We start from the raw sequence: 24,292 nt of genomic DNA, 5'->3' as shown, positions 1-24,292 counted from the left end.
ATAACCTACTAAAGTTGACTCAAGATGAAAAAGAACATCTGAGTTGACCTGTTAACAAGTAAGGAGGTTAACTACTGATCAGAAACCTCCCAACAAAGAAAAGCTCAGAATAGGGACACCTGGGTGACTCAGCGGTTTAGCGCCTGCCTTCAGCCCAGGGCGTGATCCTCGAGTCCCAGGATTGAGTCCCACATCCGGCATCCTGCATGGCGCCTGCTTCTCCCTCTGCCTGTGTCTCTGCCTCTCTCTCTCTCTGTGTGTGTCTCTCATGAATAAATAAATAAAATCTTAAAAAAAGAAAAAAAGAAAAACCCAGGACCAGATGATTTTAAAGGTAAATTCTACCAAACATTTAATAAAGAGTAAACACCAATCTCTCTGAAATTCTTCCCAAAAAAATGAAAAGGAGAAAATACTTCCTAACTCATGCTGAGAACAGCATTACTTTGCTACCAAAACCAAATAATGGCATCACAAGAAAAGAGAACTACAGACCAATATCTCTTATGAATATGTATGTAAAAATCCACAACACAATACTAGCAAACAAAGCTAGCAGCATATTAAAAGGATTATATACCCATGACCAGGTGGGATTTATTTCCAGAATGCAAGAATGGTTCAACATACAAAAATCAGTCTGTGTAGTATGCCAAATTGATAAAATGACAGGGAAAAAACACATGATCATTCCAAGTGATACAGAAAAGTTTTTGAAAAAATCCGGTTCCCTTTCTTGACAAAAAACACTCAATAAACAAGGACTACAAAGGATCTTCCTTAGCTTAATGAAGGCCAACTGTGAAAAACTCACAGCTAATATTATACTTGATAATGAAAGACCAAGAATAAGACAAGGATGCCTACTTTTGCCAGTTCTATTAAACATAGTACTAGAAGTTCTAGCCAGAGCAATTAGACAAGAAAAAACAAGACTGCAGATGCAAAACTTTTTAACCAAAACTAGAAGCTATTCATTCCTGAAGACTCACTATTCCCCTACAACATTCTTTTTCAGATTTGCTTTGTGACCCTTTGGGAGAGGTGAGCCTTATACTGGCAAGTCAGCTTCAAACCCTATTACATTTGCAAAAGATTGAAATGTGCATTTTGCAGGTAGACGGAGAGGCTCAGTATTCTTTAGGGAAGAAAAAGGTGGTGTGACACTGAAGATCCAAAAACAGATCCTGAAGTTATACCAAATGAGTAAAATATTAATGAGCCTTTCATTAGCTGAAACCTTTAAGTTTGAGACACATAACACGAAATTCTGTTAATCACGGAGAAACTAATGGTTTCGTTGAATCCTGCTCTGTGTCTATGGGAATTCACACGTTTATAGCTACTACCCATTGTGCTATAATGTGCCTTTTCCACCATTCTTCACTGTATTTTTTCCTAGGGACACCGTAACAAAGCACTACAAACTCGGTGGCTTAAAACAATGAAGATTTATTCTCTCATAGTTGTATACACCAGAAGTCCAATACCTAAGTGTTAGCAGGGCCAGGCTCTCAGCAAAGACTTAGGGAAGGAACTTTCTTAGTTTCCTCCAGCTTCTGGTGGCAATCCTCGGTGTTCTTTGACTTGTAAATGCCTCACCCCAATCTCTGGCTTTTTCACATACACATTTCACTGTATGCCTGTATTTTGGGGAAACTCAGTTTTATCCTCCTGTGTTTCTCCTTCACGCACCCTGCTACCACACTCACAGCACTTCTGAAGCAATTCTCAGAGATCAGCTGGGTGTCCTACAATTCAACTAAATTTTCACCCTCTCTACCTGGAGAAGACACCTACGAGCCTCTCCCCAATGTCAGATGCCAATCTGACCTACTGCCTATATCAGAGGTTCCAGGGACTCTCCCTCCTTGTGTTCCATTAATTTGCTAGAGTGGCTCACAGAATGCAGAGAAATATTTTACTTACTAGATTTCTGGTTTATTATAAAAGAATAGAACTCAGGAATAGCCAGATGGAAGAGGACACAGGAGTGGGGAAGGGGCATAGGGCTTTGATGCTCCATCTGAGCACACCACTCTCCCTAGTCCTTAGGGAGACAATCCATGAGAAAATGAGCAAAAGACTTAGAACAGACATTTCGCTGAAAAGAATGTCCAAATGACCTATACACATTTGAAAAGGTGTACATCTTCACTGAGCATCATGAAAATGCAATTTATTTATTATTTTTTTTTTGAAAATGCAATTTAAAACCATAAGATAGCACTACACAACCATCAGAATGGCTACTTATGTGTGTATGTGGTGGTGTCAACATGTAGGTATATAATGCAGTGTTGTTAACTATAGTCACCGTGCTGTACATTAGATCCCAGAATTCATTCATCTTAGAACTGGAAGTTTTTATCCTTTAACAAATGTCTTCCCATTATCCCCACTTGTATGTGTGTGTGTTCTTTACGTGTTCATCTGCAGATGAACACTTAGGTTGCTCCCATGTCTTGGCTATTGTGAATAACACTGAAATAAAAATGTTTTTTAAGATTTTACTTACTTATTCATGAGAGACATTCAGAGAGAGAGAGAGAGGCAGAGAAATAGGCAGAGGGAGAAGCAGGCTCCATGCAGGGAGCCCGATGTGGGGCTCAATCCTGGGACTCCAGGATCATGCCCTGGGCTGAAGGCAGGTGCTAAACCGCTGAGCCACCCAGGCTGCCTGATCATTAATATATCTGAGCCTGTTCTCTCTCTTCAAAGCATCAGTGTTGCTCAGCAATAGCCACTCAATTCCACAGTCTTTTTATTTTTTTTATTTTATTTTTCACAGTCTTTTTAGTTATTTTTTCCTCTAACTCTCCAACACCAGAGATATGGCACAAGCTAGTGCATAGCCCTCCTCCTGTAACCCATCTCAGTTGACCACTAGTGAAAGTATTAACATACTGCACTAGGCTTGGGGAAAGGATGCTCAAAAATCCCCATATCACCAAGGATGGGGTTCTCACTGACATCTGATCAGTGAGGTACCCTCTTCCAAAATCTCTTTAGAGTCCTTTCCCAGGACCACTTTTGGCACCCAATGTTTAGACTGGGTTTCCTAAAACCATATGTGCATATGGCTTACTGAAGAAGGTCTCTCAGAATAAACCTGTAGAAGAATGAAGGAAGCAGAATAGGGGCAGAAGAAGCTAGTAGATGTGATTGCAAAGGAAGAGAATCTGCCTCAGCCTGATCTCATAGGGAGCTCTGGAGCATGACATGCATCACAAAGACTTTCTTACCCAGAGACACAGAAGTGTGATCTGTTATATATGTAAACCAATCACTCATTGGCCAAGGGCTACCCTTAGGGAGGGGAAAATAACTTTCATACCATCTTCAAGCAAAGAAACATCTGTCAGGCAAGGACACTCTCTTGAAAAAATAAAGTACAAGAATGAGTCATTAGTAGCCAACACCCACAGCAGCTGGAGGTTGGGTGCCATGGCCCAGCAAAGAGGATCTGGGAGAGGCAGTCACAGCACCATGTGTTCTTTGTCTATCACCCCCTGGAACATAAACTTCATAGAGCAGAAACTTTGTTTTCTTTACCATTGCATCCCCAGTGCCTGTAACAATGACTGGCACAGGGTAAATGCTTATTAAATAGTTATTGATTGAATGAATGTTCTCTAAGACAAGATCTAACAGGCATGCCCTGACTCAGAAGGACTCCTTGCTCTCTATTCTCCGCCCTGAGAAGAGGCAAACAAAAGAGGGATTAAATAGAGAACACTTACTGATATTAAAAGCATTCAACCATGAAAGAAGAATCCAGTGGACCATACAAAAATTAAAAAACATCTGGGATACCTAGGTGGCTCAGTCGGGTAGATGTCTGCCTTTGGCTCAGGTTATGATCCTGGGGTCCTGGGATCAAGCCCTGGGTTGGGCTCCACATTGGGCATAGAGTCTAGTTACAATTCTTTTTTTTTTTTTAATTTTATTTATTTATTTTTTTTATTTATTTATGATAGTCATACAGAGAGAGAGAGAGAGGCAGAGACAGGCAGAGGGAGAAGCAGGCTCCATGCACCGGGAGCCCGACGTGGGATTCGATCCCGGGTCTCCAGGATCGCGCCCTGGGCCAAAGGCAGGCGCCAAACCGCTGCGCCACCCAGGGATCCCCTAGTTACAATTCTTGATTCTCTCTCTCCCTCTCCCTGTGCCCTTCTCCTCACTCCCGCTAACAACATTCTCTCTCTCTCTCTCTCTCTCTCTCTCTCTCTCTCTCTCAAAAATTAAGTAAGGGGGTGCCTGGGTGGCTCAGTGGGTTAAGCATCTGCTTTCAGCTCAGTTCATGATCCCAGAATCCTAGGATCTACCCGCATGCTGAGCAGGGAGGCTGCTTCTCCCTCTCCCTCTGCCTACTGCTCCTCTGCTTGTGCTCTCTCTTTCTCTGTCAAATAAATGAAATATTTTTAAATAAATGAAAAATTGAGTAATTGCAAATATTTGCTCTTCTAAATATCCGATTAAGAAAGTTTAATAAAATTCACAAAACAGGAATAAATATTTACATATTTTATGCCATGCACCTAAAAAGGAATTTGTACCCAGAATATATCAAGGGCACCTGGTTGGCTCAGTGGTTGAGTGTCTACCTTCAGCTCAGGGCTCAGGTCATGGTTCTGGAGTCCTGGGATTGAGTCCTGTATCAGGACTCCAGAAGCAGGGAGCCTGCTTCTCCCTCTGCCTGTGTCTCTGCCTCTCTTGCTGTGTCTCTCATGAATAAATAAATAAAATTTACTTATTTAAAAAAATAATTCTTACAACTCAATGATTAAAAGACAAAAACCTCAACAAAAAGAAAGAAAAGAAAAAAGAAAGTTGTCAAAAAGCTGGATAGCTATGTCCTAGAGAAGCTATACAGCAGACAAATGAACATATGAAAAGATGCTCAATATTTATTTGTTTATTTATTTATAAATATGGTAACGCTTCACAAATTTGGGTGTCATCCCTGCACAGAGGGTCATGCTAATCTTCTTAGTATCATTCTAATTTTAGTGTATGTGCTGGTAAAGCAAGCACAAAGTGCAAATTTAAATGACAACAAATTGGGGCACCAGCATGGCTCAGTTGGTTAGGGGTTAAGTATTTGCCTTCAGCTCAGATCATGATCCCAGGCTCCTGGGATGGAGCCCCACATCTTCTCCTTCTGTCCCTCCCCCTGCTTGTGTTCTCTCTCAAATAAATAAATAAAATCTTTTTTAAAAATGACAGCAAATTACCACAAGAATGTCTAAAACTAACATGACTAACCAAACCAAGTATTGTTGAAGATATGGAGCAACTAGAACTCAACATGGGATGGCCACTTGGGAAAACAATCAGAAATTCCCTACAAAGTTGAACATACTCTTGGCTTGTGACCTGCAGTCCCACTCCTATGAATTTATCCAAGAGAAGTGAAAACATGCCCACATAAAGACCCACACAGAATGCTCATAGCATCGTTATCCGAAATAGCTCCAAACTGAAAACAACACAAATGCCCATCAGTTGATGAATGCACAAAAAAAATGGAATATTACTCAGCAATATTGATACACATAACATTATGTCAAGCACAAAAGATACTGTGGGACTCTGTTTACATGAAATTGTAGAAAAAGCAAAACCAGAGTGACAGAAAGTAGATCGATGGTTGCCTACGGATGGATTGGGAAGAGCAACTATAAAAGGGTCATGGGGTGGGGATCCCCGGGTGGCTCATCAGTTTGGCGCCTGCCTTCAGCCCAGGGCGTAATCCTGGGGTCCCGGGATCGAGTCCAGCATCAGGCTCCCTGCGTAGAGCCTGCTTCTCCCTCTGCATGTGTCTCTGCCTCTCTCTCTATCACTCTTTCTCTCATGAATAAATAAATAAATAATTTTTTAAATGTTAACATTTTTTAAAAAAGGATTGAGGCTAAAGAGTTATGGAAAGCCAATTGGAAAAAAAAAAAAGGTCACAGGGTAACTTTCTGGGGCAACAGAAATATTCTAGATCTCAACTGTGGTATTATTACATGACCTTGTGCATTTGATAAAAATCATCACTCTATCCACTTAAATGGGTGAATTTTATTAGATAGAAATTATACTTCTGTTAAAAATAAACCTTTATGTTGATAGTGGCAAAAATAAAAAGACAGAGCCTGGGTCTGGTACTGATGGCTCCACTGATCAGCTAAACCGTGTCAGCAAATACTCATTTCCAAACATCTTATTCTCTGAGGAAAGTACTTTTCTCAACAAAAGTAATCACTGTTGGTCAACTTCCCATTTCCTTGCCACTGAAAATGATCCTCAACACAAGAGGTGACCTTCTCACGCCACAGGTCTCCTGCTGATCACATCTTCTCCCTGTGTAGTCACCTGTGCAGATTTTTCAAGAAACCTGGGAGCAGGTGGTCTAGGTTTTCACAGACCCAGAACACTGAATGGGAGTCTTGGTCAAGTTGCTAGTTAAAACCACATTCATTTCTCATGGCAAAGCGGACGAACCTGGAGGACGTTATGCCAAGTGAAATAAGGCAGATGCAGAAAGACAATCACTGTGTGGTCTCACTTATACGTGGAATCTAAAAAGTCTCATTCGTAGAACTAAAGAGTGGACCGGAGGCTGCCAGGCGCTGCGGGGTAAGGGGGCGAAGTTGGTCAACCGGTACAAACTTTGAATAATAAATAAGTTCTGGGGAATCTAGTGTGACAGAATGATGAAATAGTGAGTAGCACTGTGTTATAGACTTACAATTTGCTAAAGGGGTGACACCTGGGTGGCTCAGTTGGATGAACCATCTGCCTTCAGCTCAGATCTGGATATTGGGGTCCTGGAATCGAGCCCCCATGTCCGGCTCTCTGCTCAGCGGGGAGTCTGCTTCTCTCTCTCCCTCTGTGCTCTCTCTCTCTCTCTCTCTCTCTCATTATCTCTCTCTTTTTTTTTTTTTTTTAATTTTTTATTTATTTATGATAGTCACAGAGAGAGAGAGAGAGGCAGAAACACAGGCGGAGGGAGAAGCAGGCTCCATGCACTGGGAGCCCGACGTGGGATTCGATCCCGGGTCTCCAGGATCGCGCCCCGGGCCAAAGGCAGGCGCCAAACCGCTGCGCCACCCAGGGATCCCTCTCATTATCTCTCAAATAAATAAATAAAATATTTTTTTTTAATTTGCTAAGGGGGCAGCCCTGGTGGCTCAGTGGGTTTAGCGCGGCCTCCAGCCCAGGGCGTGATCCCGGGGACCCAGGATCAAGTCCCACATCAGGCTCCCTGCATGGAGCCTGCTTCTCCCTGTGCCTGTGTCTCTGTTTCTCTATGAATAAGTAAATAAAATGTTTTTAAAAAAAGATTTTAAAAAATTTGCTAAGGGAATAGATCTTAAGTGTTTTCACCACAAAAAAACAGAAGATGGCAACTCTGAGGGGATGGACCTCTTCATTAACTTGATAGTGGTGATCATTTCACAGGGTAAACATACATTAAATCATCGTGTTGTATACCTTTAAAAAAAAAAAAAACACTGCATTGGGCACCTGGGTGGCTCAGTGGTTGAGCTTCTGCCTTCAGCTCAGGGCATGATCCTGGGATCCAGGGATCCAGTCCCACATGGGGATCCCTGCAGGGAGCTTGCTTCTCCCTCTGCCTGTGTCTCTGCCTCTCTCTGTGTGTCCCTCATGAATAAATAAATAAAATCTTTAAAAAAAAACACACGTAATACAACCTAAGCTGCATATAATTTTTATTTGCTGATCATACCTCAATAAATCTGGGAAAAATTAGAAATGTTTAAAAACCACATTAGTTCCTTTTTCAGGCTTGAGCTTTGTCCTTTTAGTAGAGTGTCTGCAGAAATGATCCCCAACCATTCCCCATCTCTACGTGCATGTGTCCCTTCTCCCATCAAGTCATGGATTCAGTCTACTTCCCATTTCCTTGAACCTGGGTTGATCTTTCGATTTGCTTTCACCAAAAGAATACAGTGGAAGTGACACAGTTGCCACTTCCAAGCTGAGATCCTGTGACCGTCAGCTTCTAGTTTTGCCTTCTTAGGATCCAGCCACCACGTATAGAAGCTTGGCTTAATTTTGGAGGATGGCTTGGCAGTTTCTCATAGAACTAAACATACCCTCACCATAGGAATCTGTAATCACAGTCCTTGGTATTTACCCAAAGGAGTTGGAAAACGTACGCCCGCACAGTTTTATGCATAATTGCCAGAACTTGGAAGCAAGTGTGCAGTAGGTGAATTGACAAATAAACTGTGGGGCATCCAGACATCGGAATATTATTCAGTGCTAAAAAGAAGTGAGGGCTCCACCGCGAAAAGACACAGAGGAAATGTAAATGAATATTACTGAGTGAAAGAAGCCCATCTGAGAAGCCTACGTAAGGAATGCTTGCAAATATCTGCAATTCTCGGAAACTCGACGCTCAGGAGAAAAGGGATCTTACTTCCTTGCAACCAGATTGCCCCAGGGCAGGGGAGGGGGTGGAGAGGCTCTATCCTCTTCCTTCCCTACGGGTCAGGAGGAGTAGTAAGGGAGGTGGAAAGTTAGCTGGCAAGGGGAGGGAGCCAGCCTCCTGCTTGAAGGTAGGGGAAGCTCTGGTTTCAGAACTTCCTCAAACATCCCACACCGCCCCAGCACAACTGCACAATTGGGAGAACAATCGATTGATGGAGCCCCCCTAATGTCCCAGGCCAGTAATTTCAGAGCAGCAGGGAAAACCCAGACATGGGGTGCACACGTGCAATCAAACTCGGGCACACCCCCTCCACCCACCTCTCTGCGAGGTGGTTTCGGCTCATCTTTCTAGCCCTGCTGCCCTGAAAGATGGAAGTCGTAGCATGACACGCTCCACCGGCCATGCAAAGTCTCAAAAATGTGATTCTTTATTTATCACAGGTATAAGTCCCCAATAACAAATGGGTGTTTGCGTTGGTTTTGTTTTCCCTTTTGTTGCTACAAATCACACCACGTCGAACTTAGGTGTGAGCATCCGTGTTTGTGATGTGTGAGGGGGGTGTGCTTATCACATAAAATCCTTCAAGGACAGCTGCTGGGACACAGGGAAGCTGTATTCTGGTCCCTTGACTGGTTCTGCTCTACCTCATCCTTTGCAAAAGTGTGGATCCATTTCAAATCCCATCATCTGGGCGGGAGGATGCCTCCCAGCCAGATGCCGAGAAAACACAGCAAATCAGCCAGCGCTTTGATCTTTCACCAAACCGCAGGTGAAAATGAAAATGTGTATCCCACCGGCTTTGAACTTCCAAATTCTCTTATTATGAAAAGAGAGTGTATCGCTTGATGCTATTTCTTGTGCGTGTGCGTTTCTTTTTATAAACGGACTTTTTCTGTTTCACGTTTCTAGAGAGTGTCAGTCATTTCTTAAAGACTTCACTTATATATTTTATACCTTAAAGAAAATCGTCAGTGTGTGATCCACTTTTCCTTTTTCATTCCCGCTTCCCATCTTGCGTGCGTATGTGCCCTTAAACTTGCTATTTTTAATGGAGCAATTATTCATTTATCTGCGAATCATTTCAGCCTTCTCTTTTATGCCTTCTTAGTTTGTTTGCTTTTTTTGTTTTAACATACTTAACACATCACTGCACCAGGATGAATTTTTATGAAATCACCATGCTTTCGGTGTTTTCCTGGTTTCTTTTTTCCTTTTTACACTTAAACCTTTGCTCCAGCTGGAACTGACTTCGGGTTTGGCCATCTCTTAGCTTTTCTGATTGATGTAATTCTGATTGATGTAATTAACAATTGACTGTCCAGAGAGGTTGATACCCTTTTTCTGCGTTTATAAACCAGTTGAATTCCTTTCTTTGTGAATTGTTTGTACCCTTGTACGTTCTTTTTTTTATTAATTTTTATTTACTTATGATAGTCACAAACACAGAGAGGGAGAGAGAGGCAGAGACACAGGCAGAGGGAGAAGCAGGCTCCATGCACCGGGAGCCCGACGTGGGATTCGATCCCCGGTCTCCAGGATCGTGCCCTGGGCCAAAGGCAGGCGCCAAACCGCTGCGCCACCCAGGGATCCCCCTTGTACGTTCTTCTAATGAGTATTTTGTGGGTGAAAATAACAAAATCAAGAGCGGGCCTTTATTGAGCACTTGCTGTGTGCTTGGCACCAGGCTACGGCCTGACACATACCTTTTCCTCTGAACCCCTTCACGGCCCACATTAGGGATTCCAGGAACATTGACCCTAAAAGCTGATGAGGATATGAGTTTCTCAAAACCTCAAAGCTAAAATGTGACATTCCAGAGACTGGAATACAGCTGCGCTGAGGGACTGCAGATTCCACGGACTTGACTATCCTCTGTAGCAATTAGTCTTGCCGCGTTGAGATGGAGGTCGGGAGGGACACCAGGTGGACTGCAGGAAATCGTCAAAAGTCCGTTGTGGGGAACAGGACATGATGAGGACTAGAGGCTCTGGAGATGGGGTTAGCGGCTGGAGCTAGACTTTAGAACCCGGGGGGCGGGGGGAGCGTGTTATATAGTAAGAAAGAAGGTTGGGAAAATTTTCTAGGATCATGCCACCACGCTCAGGAGAGCTTGAGGGGGAAAGCCCTTGGGGTTCCTGCCCACTAAATCCCCAAACTTAATCCTAGGGCTTTAGGGAAGGTAATTCCTTTAGCAGTTGGGGGTCTCAGCGTACAAATGCCAATCACCTGCATCCCTAGGATTCCGGGTGCATTTGACTCCTTCCTTTCTTTCTTTCTTTCCTTCTTTCTTTCTTTCTTTCTTTCTTTCTTTCTTTCTTTTTCTTTATTTCTTTCTTTTCCTTCCTTCCTTCCTTCCTTCCTTCCTTCCTTCCTTCCTTCCTTCTTTCCTTCCTTCCTTCCTTCTCTTGCCACCCCACCAGCCAAGGTGGTCGGTTGGCTCCGGCTCTGAAATCTCTGAAATCTATCCCGTATCCGCCCTCCAGACCAGGTCTCTACCCCCTCCTCACTTTGGAAGGAAATTTTTAAGTTCCGGTGTCTATCAGCAAAGCTTCTTAGAGCACAGCTCTGGGCACTTGTCGTTGCGGTGACAGCAGCATTCATGCAGTGAAAGTGCAGGGTTAGATTCACTGATACCGACCGCGATGGGCACGATCCTGCAAGCCCAGGCCATCTCTCTAACGTCTTGTTGTAGGATTCTTGCAGCTGCCACAGCACAGTACCACAAATGCGGTGGCTTACAACGACAGAAATTCATTCTGTCACAGGTCCAGAGGCCAGATGTCTGAAATCAAGGTGTCTGCAGAGCCTCGCTCCCTCTGGAGGCTTTAAGAAAGAATCCTTCCTAGCGTCTTCCCGGTTTCTGGTGTCCTGAGCAATTCTTGGCAATGTCTCTGCCTATGTCTCTGCCTTGGCAATCCTCTGCCTATGTCTCTGCCTCTCTCTCTCTCTCTCTCTCTCTCTCTCTCCCTCCGTGCCTCTGTGTGGCCTTTCTTCTCCTTACAAAATGCCATTTTTTGAATTTAGGACCCACCCTATTGCAGGATGGTCTCATCTAATGACACCCATCTAATGGTGTTCCCAAGTGAGGTCACATACCAACTGCGGTTCTAGGCAGCACAGGAATTTGGGACCGATACTATTCAACCCACTGCAGCCATTAGGGACAGGTGGTCTCCGAAAGGAAGAGAACCCTGAAGCGTGATGTGAAGCGTTTATAAGAGCCGGCCACCAAAGTGACCTCTACAGGCTTCTGCTCTCCTCCTATTGGGCAGGTCAGTCACGTGGCCCCGCAGCAGGCTGGGGAGACCCGGGAAAGTGAAGAGAAGCACGTGGGTGTTTGGAGAGCCTCCCTGCCCTCCCTGGCTGCTTGCCCAGCGCAGCATCTGGTCCGTAGGGGATGCTCGGTGAAGATTTGTTGAATGAGTGAATGAGTGAATGAGTGAGTGAGTGAATACCAGGAAGGTGAGGGGAAGGAGCCAACTAGGAAGCTCAAGGGGCACCATGCAGCTGGCCCACCGCTCTGGGAGCTGGGGGTGTGCAGGAGCCGGGGTGGGGGGATTTCCCTGCTGAGTGAGTGAACCACTCAAATCCCTCCCCTTTGCCGGACATCCCCAGAGTGGGGCGGGGCGGGTCCCAGGCAGGTTTGGGCAAGCAGAAGCCTCAGAGCTGAGGGAGGGCTGACGTTTCATCCGGCTGATGCAGCGCCGACTGAAGACCACGATGGCAGAGGAGGGCTCCGGCTGCCCGGTGCCCCGCTTGCCCTGGGCGTCCGTCCTGCGGGTGGCTCTGCCGCTCTTTCTGGCGGGCGCGGTCATCTACTGCTTCCTCTGCACCCAGCGCCTCGCGCAGCAGCGGCAGCTCGAGTCACCTGGGGTGAGTTGAAAAGCAAGGCGGAAAGGAGATGCAAACCTGCCACCTGCCCCGTGGGGCCTGGGGACCTCCGGGTGCGACCCGGTCTTGCGCGGGTGGGGGGGAGGGGCGCGGAGGGAGCCGGGGCGAGCGACCGGAGTCACGGTGGGATCCAAGCCCAGGGACCCAGCGGCCGGGGCTCTCGGAACCAGACGGAGAAAAATCGCCCGGGGAGACCTGGCTGGGAAAGAGTAGGGCGAGAGTTAGAGACCCGAGCAAGCGGGTAGGGCCCGGCTGCCCTGGAGGGTAGGGGACGTCGGTTGTGTTCCGGAGGTGAATCCCGGGTGGGGATCCCGGGGTGGGGAGGTTGCCGCTGAGCAAGGGGCATCCGATGTGGGCATAGAAAATGACTCGTCTTTGGTGTTCCCCCGGCGGGCTGACTCAGAGGCTGCTGGGGGCTTCACAAAGCCGGGAGGGCGTGGGTCCGGCGCCTGCAAGACCAGGGCGGCCCGGCCGGCTCTCCTGGAAGCCCTGGACGCCCAGCACAGGGCCCCACCTCGCGGGGGACGAGGGGTGCGCAGCGCAGGGGGCTGCGCCTCGGAGAGAGCAGGTGTAAGCAGTTCATTCAAAACTACTTCCTCTTTAAGGGATCTTTAAAAAGTCGACTCAGGCGGACGGGTTGAGAAGCGGGTAGGAGGATGAGCAGAGAAGAGAGAGGTCTACATTGGGGCGCCCAGGCGGGGGGAGGGGGGCAAGGGGGGGACTTAAAACCTTCCTGCTCATGTACCCACCGGGAGGGGGGACTTAAAACCCTCATGCTCATGTGCCCACCGGGAAGGGGGAGGCTTAAAACCTTCATGTTCGTGTGCCCACGGGGGGGGGGGGGACTTAAAACCCTCATGCTCATGTGCCCACCGGGAGGGGGGACTTAAAACCTTCATGCTCATGTGCCCACCGGGTGGGGGGGGACTTAAAACCCTCATGCTCATGTGCCCACCGGGAAGGGGGAGGCTTAAAACCTTCATGTTCGTGTGCCCACCGGGTGGGGGGGGGACTTAAAACCCTCATGCTCATGTGCCCACCGGGAGGGGGGCTCATGTGCCCACCGGGAGGGGGGACTTAAAACCTTCATGCTCATGTGCCCACCGGGTGGGGGGGACTTAAAACCCTCATGCTCATGTGCCCACCGGGAAGGGGGGGGGACTTAAAACCTTCATGTCCATGTGCCCACCGGGTGGGGAGCACTTAAAACCCTCATGCTCATGTGCCCACCGGTTTCCCCTTCTTTTCTTCCAGTGGGACATGGCTGAGCTCCAGCTGAATCACACAGGTAACCTCGCGCGCGCGCGTGGGAGGCAGAAAGAGAGAGGGACAGAAAATGAGAAATCGCGATAAAGAGACAGAAAGAGAAAGAGCCAGAGAAAGGGAGAGAGAGTGAGCCCGGGAGGGAGAGGAAGGCGAGGGGGTTAGTGTGTTTCTGGCTCTCTACGACCTTGCTCCTTCTGCATCCCTCGCCCTTTACCGTCCGCCTTTGGGGGGAAGAAAGCGCACTCAGCACAGTCGCCAGGTTCCTCCCTTCGCCCCGCAGGCCTTAGCCCCGCGCTGTTCCAGGTGCCACCGCAGACAAGGGAGCGGGGCTCCCCTTCTACCCAGAGGCTCAGCCAGTAAATACTTGAACATGCAAACTACCTACACGCCGAGGGGAGGGGGGTACACCCCGCCCCCTCGGACTGGTCCTACAGAAAGGACCTCCTTAATCAAGCAGGGGAGGGGATTGGGGCGCACCAGGGCTGGCTTTGCCGGGGACAGTGGGGTCCTTGGGAGCGGCAGCGTCCCTGAGAAGGTGGCCTTAGAGAAAGAGGTGAAGGTGGTGAGGGAGCCAGCCACTGGGTGGCCCGCGGGGAGACCCTCCCCCTCCCTCTAGCCCTCCCCACCGTGGGGCCTTTCCCGGCTCATCCCCAGAGGTTTGGATGCTGTGTTCATTCCATTTTGTAGTGGAGGGAAACCCTGTTCCTCTTTTTCTTCTCTGGCACTTTCTATTCTGGCTGCTGAGACACCATGCCGTAAATTAGGTGGTTTATAACAGCAGACATTTCTTTCTCATGGTTCTGGAAACTGAAGTCCAATATCAAGGCATCAGCAGATTCTCCGTGGCTGGTGAGAACCTGCTTCTTGGTTTCTAGATGACCATCTTTTCTCCGTGCCCTTACGTGGCAGGAACGGGGAGAGTGATCTCCACACCCATGATCTCATCCCCTCCCAAAGGCATTATCCAATACCATTATCTTGGGGGTTAGGGTTCGACAGAGGAATTGTGGACATTGGGGCTATAGCGCTGTTTCCCTAAACCTCCGTCCTCCCACCTCCCTGACGCTCTGCCCCCAGGACAGCGGCAGGACTGCAGGCTGCGCTGGCAAGGAGGCCCAGCACTGGGCCGCTCCTTCGTGCATGGACCGGAGCTGGACAACGGGCAGCTGCATGTCCAGCGCAGTGGCATCTATAGGCTGCACATCCAAGTGACACTGGCCAACTGTTCCTCCTCCCTATGGGCCACCACGCCCCACAGGGCCACCCTGACGGTGGGCATCTGCTCCCCAGCAGCTCGCAGCATCAGCCTGCTACGCCTCAACTTTCACGGAGGTTGTGTGGTCACCTCCCAGCGCCTGACACCGTTGGGTCGAGGAGACACTCTCTGCACCAACCTCACCCTGCCTCTGCTGCCATCCCCAAATGCTGATGAGACCTTTTTTGGGGTTCAGTGGGTCCACCCCTAACTATTGCACTTCCTGGCCCAGATTTATTGGGAGAATGTGTTTTTCTCTTTTTTATTTTCTCTTATAAAAATGTATTTTTCTTTGTGTATCTCTGTAATATAGTGATTTATAATAAATATCTATTTGGTTTTTGTCCTCTTTTCTGGCACTGGAGCCTAGTGCCAGAAAACCCTTGGAATTTCCTCTGTGTGGAGAGCGTTAAAGGTGTCTTTTGTTATGATAATGAGGTGACTTCTGGAAAGCCCTCAGGTCACCTAAGTTTTGGGGCCCGGTTGGCTGGGGAACCAACCCAGGAATAGGGGGTTGGAACTTTCAGTTCCCACCACCTGACGCCTGTGTACTGAAGCCTCCCTAAAAACACTGAAGGATGGAGTTAGGAGAGCTTCGGGATTGGTGAACACTTGGAGGTGCTGGGATGGGTGGTGCACGTAGAGAGGGTTGGTGAAGCAGGTCTAACTACTTGTGGCATGGTGCTGCCTGATTCAAACTTTTTGTTCAAATAAATTTTTAAAAAATGTTTATGTGCCTCAGTTTATCTTTTTTTTCTAAGATTTTATTTGACACAGAGAGCGGGCACGCTCACAAGAGAGTGCACAGCAGGGGGAGCAGTAGAAGGAGAGGGAGAAGCAGGCTCCCCCTTGAGCAGGGAGCCCGTGGGGCTCGGTCCCAGAACCCCTGGATCGTTACCTGAGCAAAAGCCAGACTTTTAACTGACTGACGCAGGTACCCCTGCATCTTGATTTCTGATACCATTCTCCATTAAAAAGGAATCAGGGCTCCTTAGAGAAATGGCTGATTGTAGGAGTGGGAGAAAAAAATATGCAAGATGAGCATGGTGTAAGTGGCAGAAATAGGGATGTGCAGAAAAGAAAGGAAAGAAGGAGTAGAAGAAAAGAAAAGAAAGAGAAGCCATATTGGTCTGTATGTCAAAGGAGCACACAAGCCAACTGACAAAGCCTCCAATGGCTAAAACTGGAACAATGTGAGCAATAAAATAAATAGAATACTTTTGGATTATAATTCAAAATATAAAATAAATATCCATGAGTCCATATTGATATAAATAGGTGGTTGAATATATTTGTTTTTTTTAATTTTTTTTTAATTTTTATTTATTTATGATAGTCACAGAGAGAGAGAGGCAGAGACACAGGCAGAGGGAGAAGCAGGCTCCATGCCCCGGGAGCCTTGACGGGACAGGAATATATTTGTAAGTGGAGAAGAAGAGACAGAGCCCTTGTGCAGAATTTCAAATACTTTATATTGTCAACCCTAGAAGTGAAACTGCCAGTTATGGGCACTTGGTTTTGACTCAGGTCAAGATCGCAGGGTCCAGAGATCAAACCCCACATGAGACCCCATGCTCAGCACAGAGTCTGCTTGTCCCTCTCCCTCTGCTCCTCCTTCTGCTGTCTCACTGTCTCTGGTGCGCGCTCTCTCTCTCTCGAAAAGATAAATAAAATGTTTTTTTAAACTGCCAGTTATTTTATCAGCAAAAATAGATTTATTCAGGAATAGCACCAAACTGCAATCCATAGCGAGCAAAACCTATGCCAAGTCTGCCAAACAAAGGAGAGGACTGCTCTTTTCTAGAGGAAAGCAGAAAATTGGGAAGGCATCATAGATGAAGTCCATTGGAGTACCCTGGGAGATTGAAGTAAAGTGGCTTCTCATTAGGTGAGTTGTGACTGTCTGCCATTGGCTCTACTGCTCCCGGGGGAGGAGGAAAACTTTCTTCCTCCTGCTCATATAGTTAAGTAGTATCCATGTGCAACATGTGGCTCTTCCTATTGGGTTTGCAATCAATGATGAGTGGTAGGGCATGAGAGGTCCCCCTGCCACACATCACAACTTCATTTAAATGAAGTTTCGCTTTATAATTTTCACAATGTAGCTACTCCATCCTAAAGGAGGAGTAGCTCCCCACTCCTTAGGTGTGGACTTCACCATAGTGACTTCCTTCCAAGGAGGACAATATGGAAAGTGAGGGGATGAGGAGTAATTTTATGGTGGAAAAACCTGACCAGGTGCGCCTCAGTGGTTGACCATTTGCCTTCGGTTCAGCTCGTGATCCCCGGGTCCTGGAATCAAGTCCTGCATTGGGTTCCCCCCAGGGAGCCTGCTTCTCCCTCTGCCTGTGTCTCTGCCTCTCTCTGTGTGTCTCTCATGAATAAACAAATAAAATCTTAAAAAAAGAAAAAGAAAAACTTGACCAACACACCTCAGTCATGTGACCAAGGCCAACATCAGTAGTGTTAAGCCATTGCCACAGCACACACCCCTAACATGAGAGGATGAGAAAAACATTTCACTTTTGCAGTCTTCCTCCCAAAATCCATCACCCCAGTCTAACTAGGAGAAAAAAAACAGACAAATTACAAGAAGGAGGCATCTTACAAAATACCTAACCAGTCCTCTTCAGAATGCTCAGTCATCAAAAACAAAGAAAGTTCGGGAAACTGTCCTAACCAAGAGGTACCAGAGGAGACATGATGATCCAATGTACTTAGGAATCATGGATGGGATTCTGGGCAGATAAAGATATTGGAGGAAAAGTGAAGGAAATCTGAATCAACTATGAGATTTAGTTAATAATAATGTATTAGGACTGGTTCATGAATTGTAGCAAAGGTTCTATACTAATGTAAAATGTTAAAAATAGAGAAACTGTGTGCATGGAAGTATATGAGAAGTCTATACTCTCTGCTCAGTTTTCCTATAAATCTAAAACTCGTCTAAAAAATAAAGTTTACAAAAATTAAAAATAAAAATAAAGTTTACTAGTAAAAAATAAGGAGAATTGCCTCAATGGGAAAGATGGTGTAGCCAAGTATGAAAGTCTGAGTTTCAAGATAAATGGATAAAGAAGCTGTGGTCTATGTATACAATGGAATATTCCTCAGCCATTAGAAACGACAAATACCCACCATTTGCTTTGACTGGATGGAACTGGAGGGTATTATGCTGAGTCAATCGGAGAAGGACAAACATTATATGGTCTCATTCATTTGGGGAATATAAAAAATAGTGACAGGGAATAAAGGGGAAAGGAGAAAAAATGAGTGGGAAATATCAGAAAGGGAGACAGAACATGAGAGACTCCTAACTCTGGGAAACGAACTAGGGGTGGGGGAAGGGGAGGAGGGCGGGGGGTGGGGGTGACTGGGTGATGGGCACTGAGGGGGGCACTTGATGGGATGAGCACTGGGTGTTATTCTATATGTTGGCAAATTGAACACCAATAAAAAATAAATTTACAAAAAAAAAAGAGAGAAAGTCTGAGTTTCAGGGATGCCTGGGTGGCTCAGTGGTTGAGCATCTGCCTTTGGCTCAGGGTGTGATCCCATGGCCCCAGGATCCAATACCACATCAGGTTCCCTGAGGGGAGCCTGCTTCTCCCTCTGCCTATGTCTCTACCTCTTTCTGTGTGTATCTCATAAATAAATAAATAAATAAATAAATAAATAAGATTTTTGGAAAAAAAATAAATTCTGAGTTTCAAAAGTTTAAGCAATAAACTTGTAAAATCTCATCTTCCAAGATGATCTCCACAAGGCATACAAGATGATGTCAATCAGATGTAAATTTCTAAATTTAGTACACCTATGCTCATAGCAGCACCATTCAGTGTAGCCACAGGTAGAAGGGTTAATAATGACTCCTAAAACAATAGAAAATTGAAGTTAAGAGCTAGCTCTTTAAAAAATAAACAAAATACACAAACCTCTAGCTAGACTCAATAGGGGAAAAAGAGGGACTAAATAAATAACATCAGAAAAGGGAGAGGAGACATTACAACTAGCTCCATAGAAGTACAAAGGATCCTAAGAGGACTCGAATAATTGGAAAGTTATTCCATGCTCGTGGATTGGAAGAATTAATATTGTTAAAATGTCTGCATTACCCAAAGCTAGCTACAGATATAATACAATTCCTATCAAAATTCCAATGGCATTTTTCACAGAAATAGGAAAAAAAAATCTAGGATTTGTATGGAACCACAAAAGGTCCCAAACCAAAGCAATCTAAAAAAAAAAAAAGAAAGAAAAAGAAAAAGAAATAATGCTGCAGGTGTCACACTTCCTGATTTCAAATTTATATTACAAAACTATCGTAATCAAAGCAGTATGGTATTGGCATAAAACCAACACATCAATCAATAGAACGGAATAGAGTACGGAGAGGTGCCTGGGTGGTTCAGATGGCTGTGTCTGCCTTTGGCTCAGGTCATGATCTCAGGGTCCTGGAGGCTCCTTGCTCAGTGGGGAGTCTGCTTCTCCCTTTGCCCCTCCCCTCTACCCTGCTCATGCTCGCTCTCCCTCTCAAATTAATGAATAAAGTCTTTTTTTTTTTTTAAAGAATAGAGTCCAGAAATAAATTCATGCATATATGGTCAATTAATCTATAAGCAAGGAGCTAAGAATATGTGATGGAGAAAGGACGGTTGGTTTTAAGAAAACTAGACAGCCACACGCGAAAGAATGAAACCAGACCCCTACCTTACACCATATACAAAATCAACTCCAAATGGATTAAAAACTTGAATGGAAGACCTGAAACCATATAACTCCTAGAAGAAAACACAGGAGATAAATTCCTTGATGCTGGCCTTGGCAATGATTTTTGGATTTGCAGCTTTTAAATTTTTTCCAAAAGTAAAACATGCCCAGTGGGAAAAATCCCAACAGTGCAAAAAGAATATTAAACAAAACAAACAACAAAAAAGCCAGATTTTGTATAGTCCTTCCCTTGATTTACCTTTTAAAAGGACCATAGTGGAGACATCTGGGTGGCTCAGCAGTTCAACGCCTGCCTTTGGCCCAGCGCGTGGTCCTGGAGTCCAGCATTGGGCTCCCTGCATGGGGCCTGCTTCTCCCTCTGCCTGTGTCTCTGTCTCTCTCTCTCTCTCTCTCTCTCTCTCTCTCTGTGTGTGTGTCTCATGAATAAATAAATAAAATCTTTTTTAAAATAAATAAATAAATAAGTAAGCAAATAAATAAATAGACAGACCATAGCTGACCATTTGGCAACACACCCTTCCAGATCACTTGCCTAGTAGATCTGAGTTTCAAGAGGATAGCAAAGATAAGTGAGGATGGGAAGGTTAACCATTCTGATGAGTGTAAAGGGATATCTCATGTGATTTTGATTTATTTCCCTGTTAATCAGTGATGGTGAGCATCTTTCATGTACATATTGACCACCTATATGTCTTCTTTGGCAAAATGTCCAGTCAGGTCCTCTGCTCATTTTTTTAATTGGATTACTTCTTTTTTTTAACTACTGAGTTATATGAGTTCTTTATGTATTTTGGATACTAATCCTTTCAGATAGATGGTTTACAAATATTTTCTCCCATTCCTTAGGTTGCCTTTTGATTTTGTTGATGGCTTCCCTTTCTATGCAGAAGCTTCTTCTCTTGAGATAGCCCCATTTGCTTCTTTTTGCTTTTGTTTCCTTTACCTTTGGTGTCAAATGTTCAAGACATTAATCCATTTTGGAGTTTTTGTTTGTTTGTTTAATATTTTATTTATTTATTCATGAGAAAGAGAGACAAAGACACAGGCAGAGGGAGAAGCGAGCTCCATGCAGGGAGCCTGACATGGGACTCAATCCTGGGTCTCCAGGATCACGCCCTGGGCTGAAGGTGGTGCTAAACCGCTGAGCCACCCAGGCTGCCCATTAATCCATTTTGAGTTGATTTTTGTGGATGGTGGTAAGACAGAGATCCAGTTTCGTTCTTTTAGCCCAATGTGACCTATTTCAAACTCTGACCTTCAGAACCATAGGAATGTAAACTTGTGTTGTTTTAAGCCACAAAGCTGATGATCATATAGTAGCCACGGGAAACCATATATGCCCTCCCCCTTTGCCGTAGCTGTTGGGGTTACATTTTCTCACCAGCTGCTCCTCACCTCTCCCCTCTTATCTCTCTCTTCATAGATCTCACTCCCCTGTCTCAAAATTCTGCTGATTCTATCATGCAGAGCTCCTGAATTCTGTCCTTACTGGTATCCAGGGTTATATTACTCAACAATCACCAAAGATCAAGACCCATCAAGAGGTTTTCATTAACAAAAAGTTCTCATCCACTTTCAGAAATGAATTGTAACATTCCACTTGAAGGCTAGAAGCCATAGTCAGGATCATGAACCTCTGATGGTAGAAATGCAAGGGGCTCTTGGGTGTATTGTGAAGTAGAAAATGAGTCTAGAACCAGGTTAGGCAGACCTCTAAATTCCAGACTAAGGATTAAGGATTTATTGCCCAGGCAAGAGGGAGCCATTGAAGATGTCAGAATGAGGAGGGACCTGACTGAATTTGCAGTTTTAAAAGGTCATTCGAAAAAAAATAAAAATAAAAGGTCATTCGAGGCACCTTTTACACAATCCTCCCCACCCCAGGACTGGATCACATTCTCTCCTTCTGCATCCCTAGTACTTTCCTTCACCATGCTGTCTACAAATAATAGCTATACATGGGGATATTTTGCTGACTCTCCATCACGACCAGGGTAGCCTTCAGACATTAGGGTATCTGTGGTTTGGCAAGGGAATGAGTATAATAATGATGGGGGGAAAGGATAAATACTGGTGAAAGAAAAGAAGAAAGAGGGACGCCCGGGTGGCTCAGTGGTTGAGCATCTGCCTTTGGCTCAGGGCATGACCCTGGATCAAGTCCCGCATCGGGCTCTCTGCATGGAGCCTGGTTCTCCTCCCTCTGCCTATGTCTCTCCCTCTCTGTGTGTCTCTCATGAATAAATAAATAAAATTTTTAAAAAAAGAAAGAAAATGAAAAGAAAAAAGAAAGTCTCAACATCATTAGTTGTGAGGTATATATGAGTCAAGACCACAATGAGATATCACTGCATACCTTCTAGGATGACTATAGTAAAAAAGATAGACAATAGGGGCAGCCTGGGTGGCTCAGCAGTTTAGTGCTGCCTTCAGCCTAGGGCCTGATCCTGGAGACCGGGGATCAAGTCCCACGTCGGGCTCCCTGTATGGAGCCTGCTTCTCTCTCTCTCTCTCTCTCTGTGTGTGTGTCTTTCATGAATAAATAAAAATCTTTAAAAATAAAAGATAGACAATTAAAAAATGCTGGCAAGGAGGGATAGAGATTAGAACTAGGATGGTTAACTTTAGGTATCCACTTGACCAGATCATGGGACACCCACACACCTGGTTAGGTATGATGTCTGGATGTGTCTGTGAGAGTGTTTCTGGAAGAGCTTAGCATCTGAATCTGTAGACTGAGAAGGGAGTGCTGCCTTCCCTGATGAGGATGGGCCTCATCCAACCTGTGGAGGGCCTAAACAGAACAAAAGCAGAGGAAGGGAGGACACATGTCTTTCTCAACTGCCTAACTGAGCTGGGACAGTGGTTCTCTCCTGCCCTTGAACTGTGATGTCCATCAGCTCCTGACCTTCAACTTGGACTCAAATTACACCAACAGCTCTCTCCAATCTCAGGCATGCAGATGGAAGATCATGGGGCATACTGTCACAAGCCAATTCCTCATTCTGAATCTCTTTACAGATGCACATCTCCTGTTGACTCTGTTTCTCAGGAATTTCTCAGGAAATTTCTGACTAATGCAGAAATCCTCATATATTGCTGCTGCGATTCTAAAATGGTTCAGCCTCTGTGGAAAACTGCCCAGACATTTCTCAAAATGTAAACACAGGACTGTCACATGACGAAGCAATTTCACTTGTAGGTATGTACGCAAGACAAATAAAAAAACATATGTCCATGGGACCCCTGGGTGGCTCAGCGGTTTAGCGCCTGCCTTTGACCCAGGGCGTGATGTTGGAGACCCTGGATCGAGTCCCACGTCGGGCTCCCTGCATGGAGCCTGCTTCTCCCTCTGCCTGTGTCTCTGCACACCCCCACCCCCGTGTCTCTCATGAATAAACAAATAAAATCTTTAAAAAAAAAAACAACATATGTCTACACAAAAGCTTGTACACAAATGTTCACTACAACATTATTCATAATAGCTCAAAATTGAAACAACCCAAATGTCCATCAACAAATGAATGGATAGGGCAGCCCCGGTGGCTCAGCGGTTTAGCGCCGCCTTCAGCCCAGGGCGTGATCCTGGATACCTAGGATCGAGTCCCATGTCGGGCTCCCTGCATGGAGCCTGTTTCTCCCTCTGCCTGTGTGTCTGCCTCTCTCTCTGTGCATCTCTCTCGAATAAATAAATAAAATTTATAAATAAAAAAAAAAAAACAAATGAATGGATAAACAAAATGCAGGACTCCATATGATGCAATATTGTTTGGCAGCTAAAGGATGAAGTAATGACACATTTTACAACATGAATGAATCTTGGAAAGGGGATGCTAAGCGAGAGAAGCGAGACACAAGAGACAACGTATTATATGATTCCGTTAATGTGAAATGTCCATCACAGAGAAACCTACAGAGACACACAGTAGACTAGTGGTTGTATTAGTAAAGATGCTTCAGAGAAACAGAATCAATACGATGCACAAAAATATGGAAAGAGATTTATCATAAAGAATCAGCTTACAGAGTCATAGAAATAGACCAGTTTCAAGAGCTGACGTTGGCAAGCTGGAGACATGGAGAAGCAATGGGATAGGCAATCCGGAGGCCCACAGGCTCAAGACCAACTGAAAGAGCCAGTGTTCCAGTTTGAATATGAAAGCATGAAAAAAAATCCCAGTTCAAAGGCAGGCAGGAGTTCCCTCTTCCTCCACTTTTTTGTTCTACTCGGGGTTTCAGCTGATTGGATGAGGTCCACCCATATTAGGAAGTCATGACTTTAACAGTCTCTATTGTTGTTTTTTAAGATTTTATTTCTAAATTATGTCTACACCCAGTGTGGGGCTCCAACTCACAATATTGAGATCAAGAGTCACATGCTCCACCAACTGAACCAGCCAGGACACCCCAGTTTTAACACTCTCTGTGTGCCCCTTTGGGTTTTGTGTTTTTTAAAGATTTTATTTATTTATTCATGAGAGACACAGAGAGAGGCAGAGACACAGGGAGAGGGAGAAGCAGGCTCCTCTCAGAGAGCCCAATCCGGGACTTAGAACTCGATCCCAGGACCCCGGGATCACACCCTGAGCCATAGGCAGGCACTCAACCACTGAGCCACCCAGGTGTCCCTCTGCATGCCCCCTCCCTTATTTATTTATTTTTTTATTTCTTTTTTTTTAAAGATTTTATTTATTTATTCATGA

At 45.4% G+C, this 24,292-nt stretch overlaps 1 protein-coding gene and 1 non-coding gene across 2 annotated transcripts; one reads left to right on the top strand and one right to left on the bottom strand.

Moving 5' to 3' along the window:
• Positions 1-4,929: 4,929 nt before the first annotated feature.
• On the bottom strand, positions 4,930-5,037 carry LOC121496336. The gene has a single exon (XR_005989168.1). It is a non-coding gene; the product is annotated as a U6 spliceosomal RNA (small nuclear RNA).
• Positions 5,038-12,169: 7,132 nt separating this feature from the next.
• Positions 12,170-15,072, top strand: CD70 (CD70 molecule). Its single transcript, XM_041761013.1, has 3 exons — positions 12,170-12,322; positions 13,595-13,628; positions 14,684-15,072. Exons 1-3 carry the CDS (start codon positions 12,170-12,172, stop codon positions 15,070-15,072), a joined length of 576 nt encoding a protein of 191 aa, XP_041616947.1.
• The last annotated feature ends 9,220 nt before the right edge of the window (positions 15,073-24,292 follow it).

The sequence above is a fragment of the Vulpes lagopus genome, chromosome 7 (assembly GCF_018345385.1).
Source record: "Vulpes lagopus strain Blue_001 chromosome 7, ASM1834538v1, whole genome shotgun sequence".
NCBI classification, from domain to species: domain Eukaryota; kingdom Metazoa; phylum Chordata; class Mammalia; order Carnivora; family Canidae; genus Vulpes; species Vulpes lagopus.
The sequence above is the reverse complement of the archived record's forward strand: the minus strand, read 5'-3'. Positions and strand labels throughout refer to the sequence as shown.

Excerpts from the sequence above, each read along its gene's own strand:
- CD70 (XM_041761013.1), top strand. The coding sequence starts at position 12,170 with ATGGCAGAGGAGGGCTCCGGCTGCCCGGTGCCCCGCTTGCCCTGGGCG. Across the intron at positions 12,323-13,594 it reads GGCAGCTCGAGTCACCTGGG|TGGGACATGGCTGAGCTCCA; the intron begins GTGAGTTGAAAA and ends CTTTTCTTCCAG. Across the intron at positions 13,629-14,683 it reads GCTCCAGCTGAATCACACAG|GACAGCGGCAGGACTGCAGG; the intron begins GTAACCTCGCGC and ends CTCTGCCCCCAG.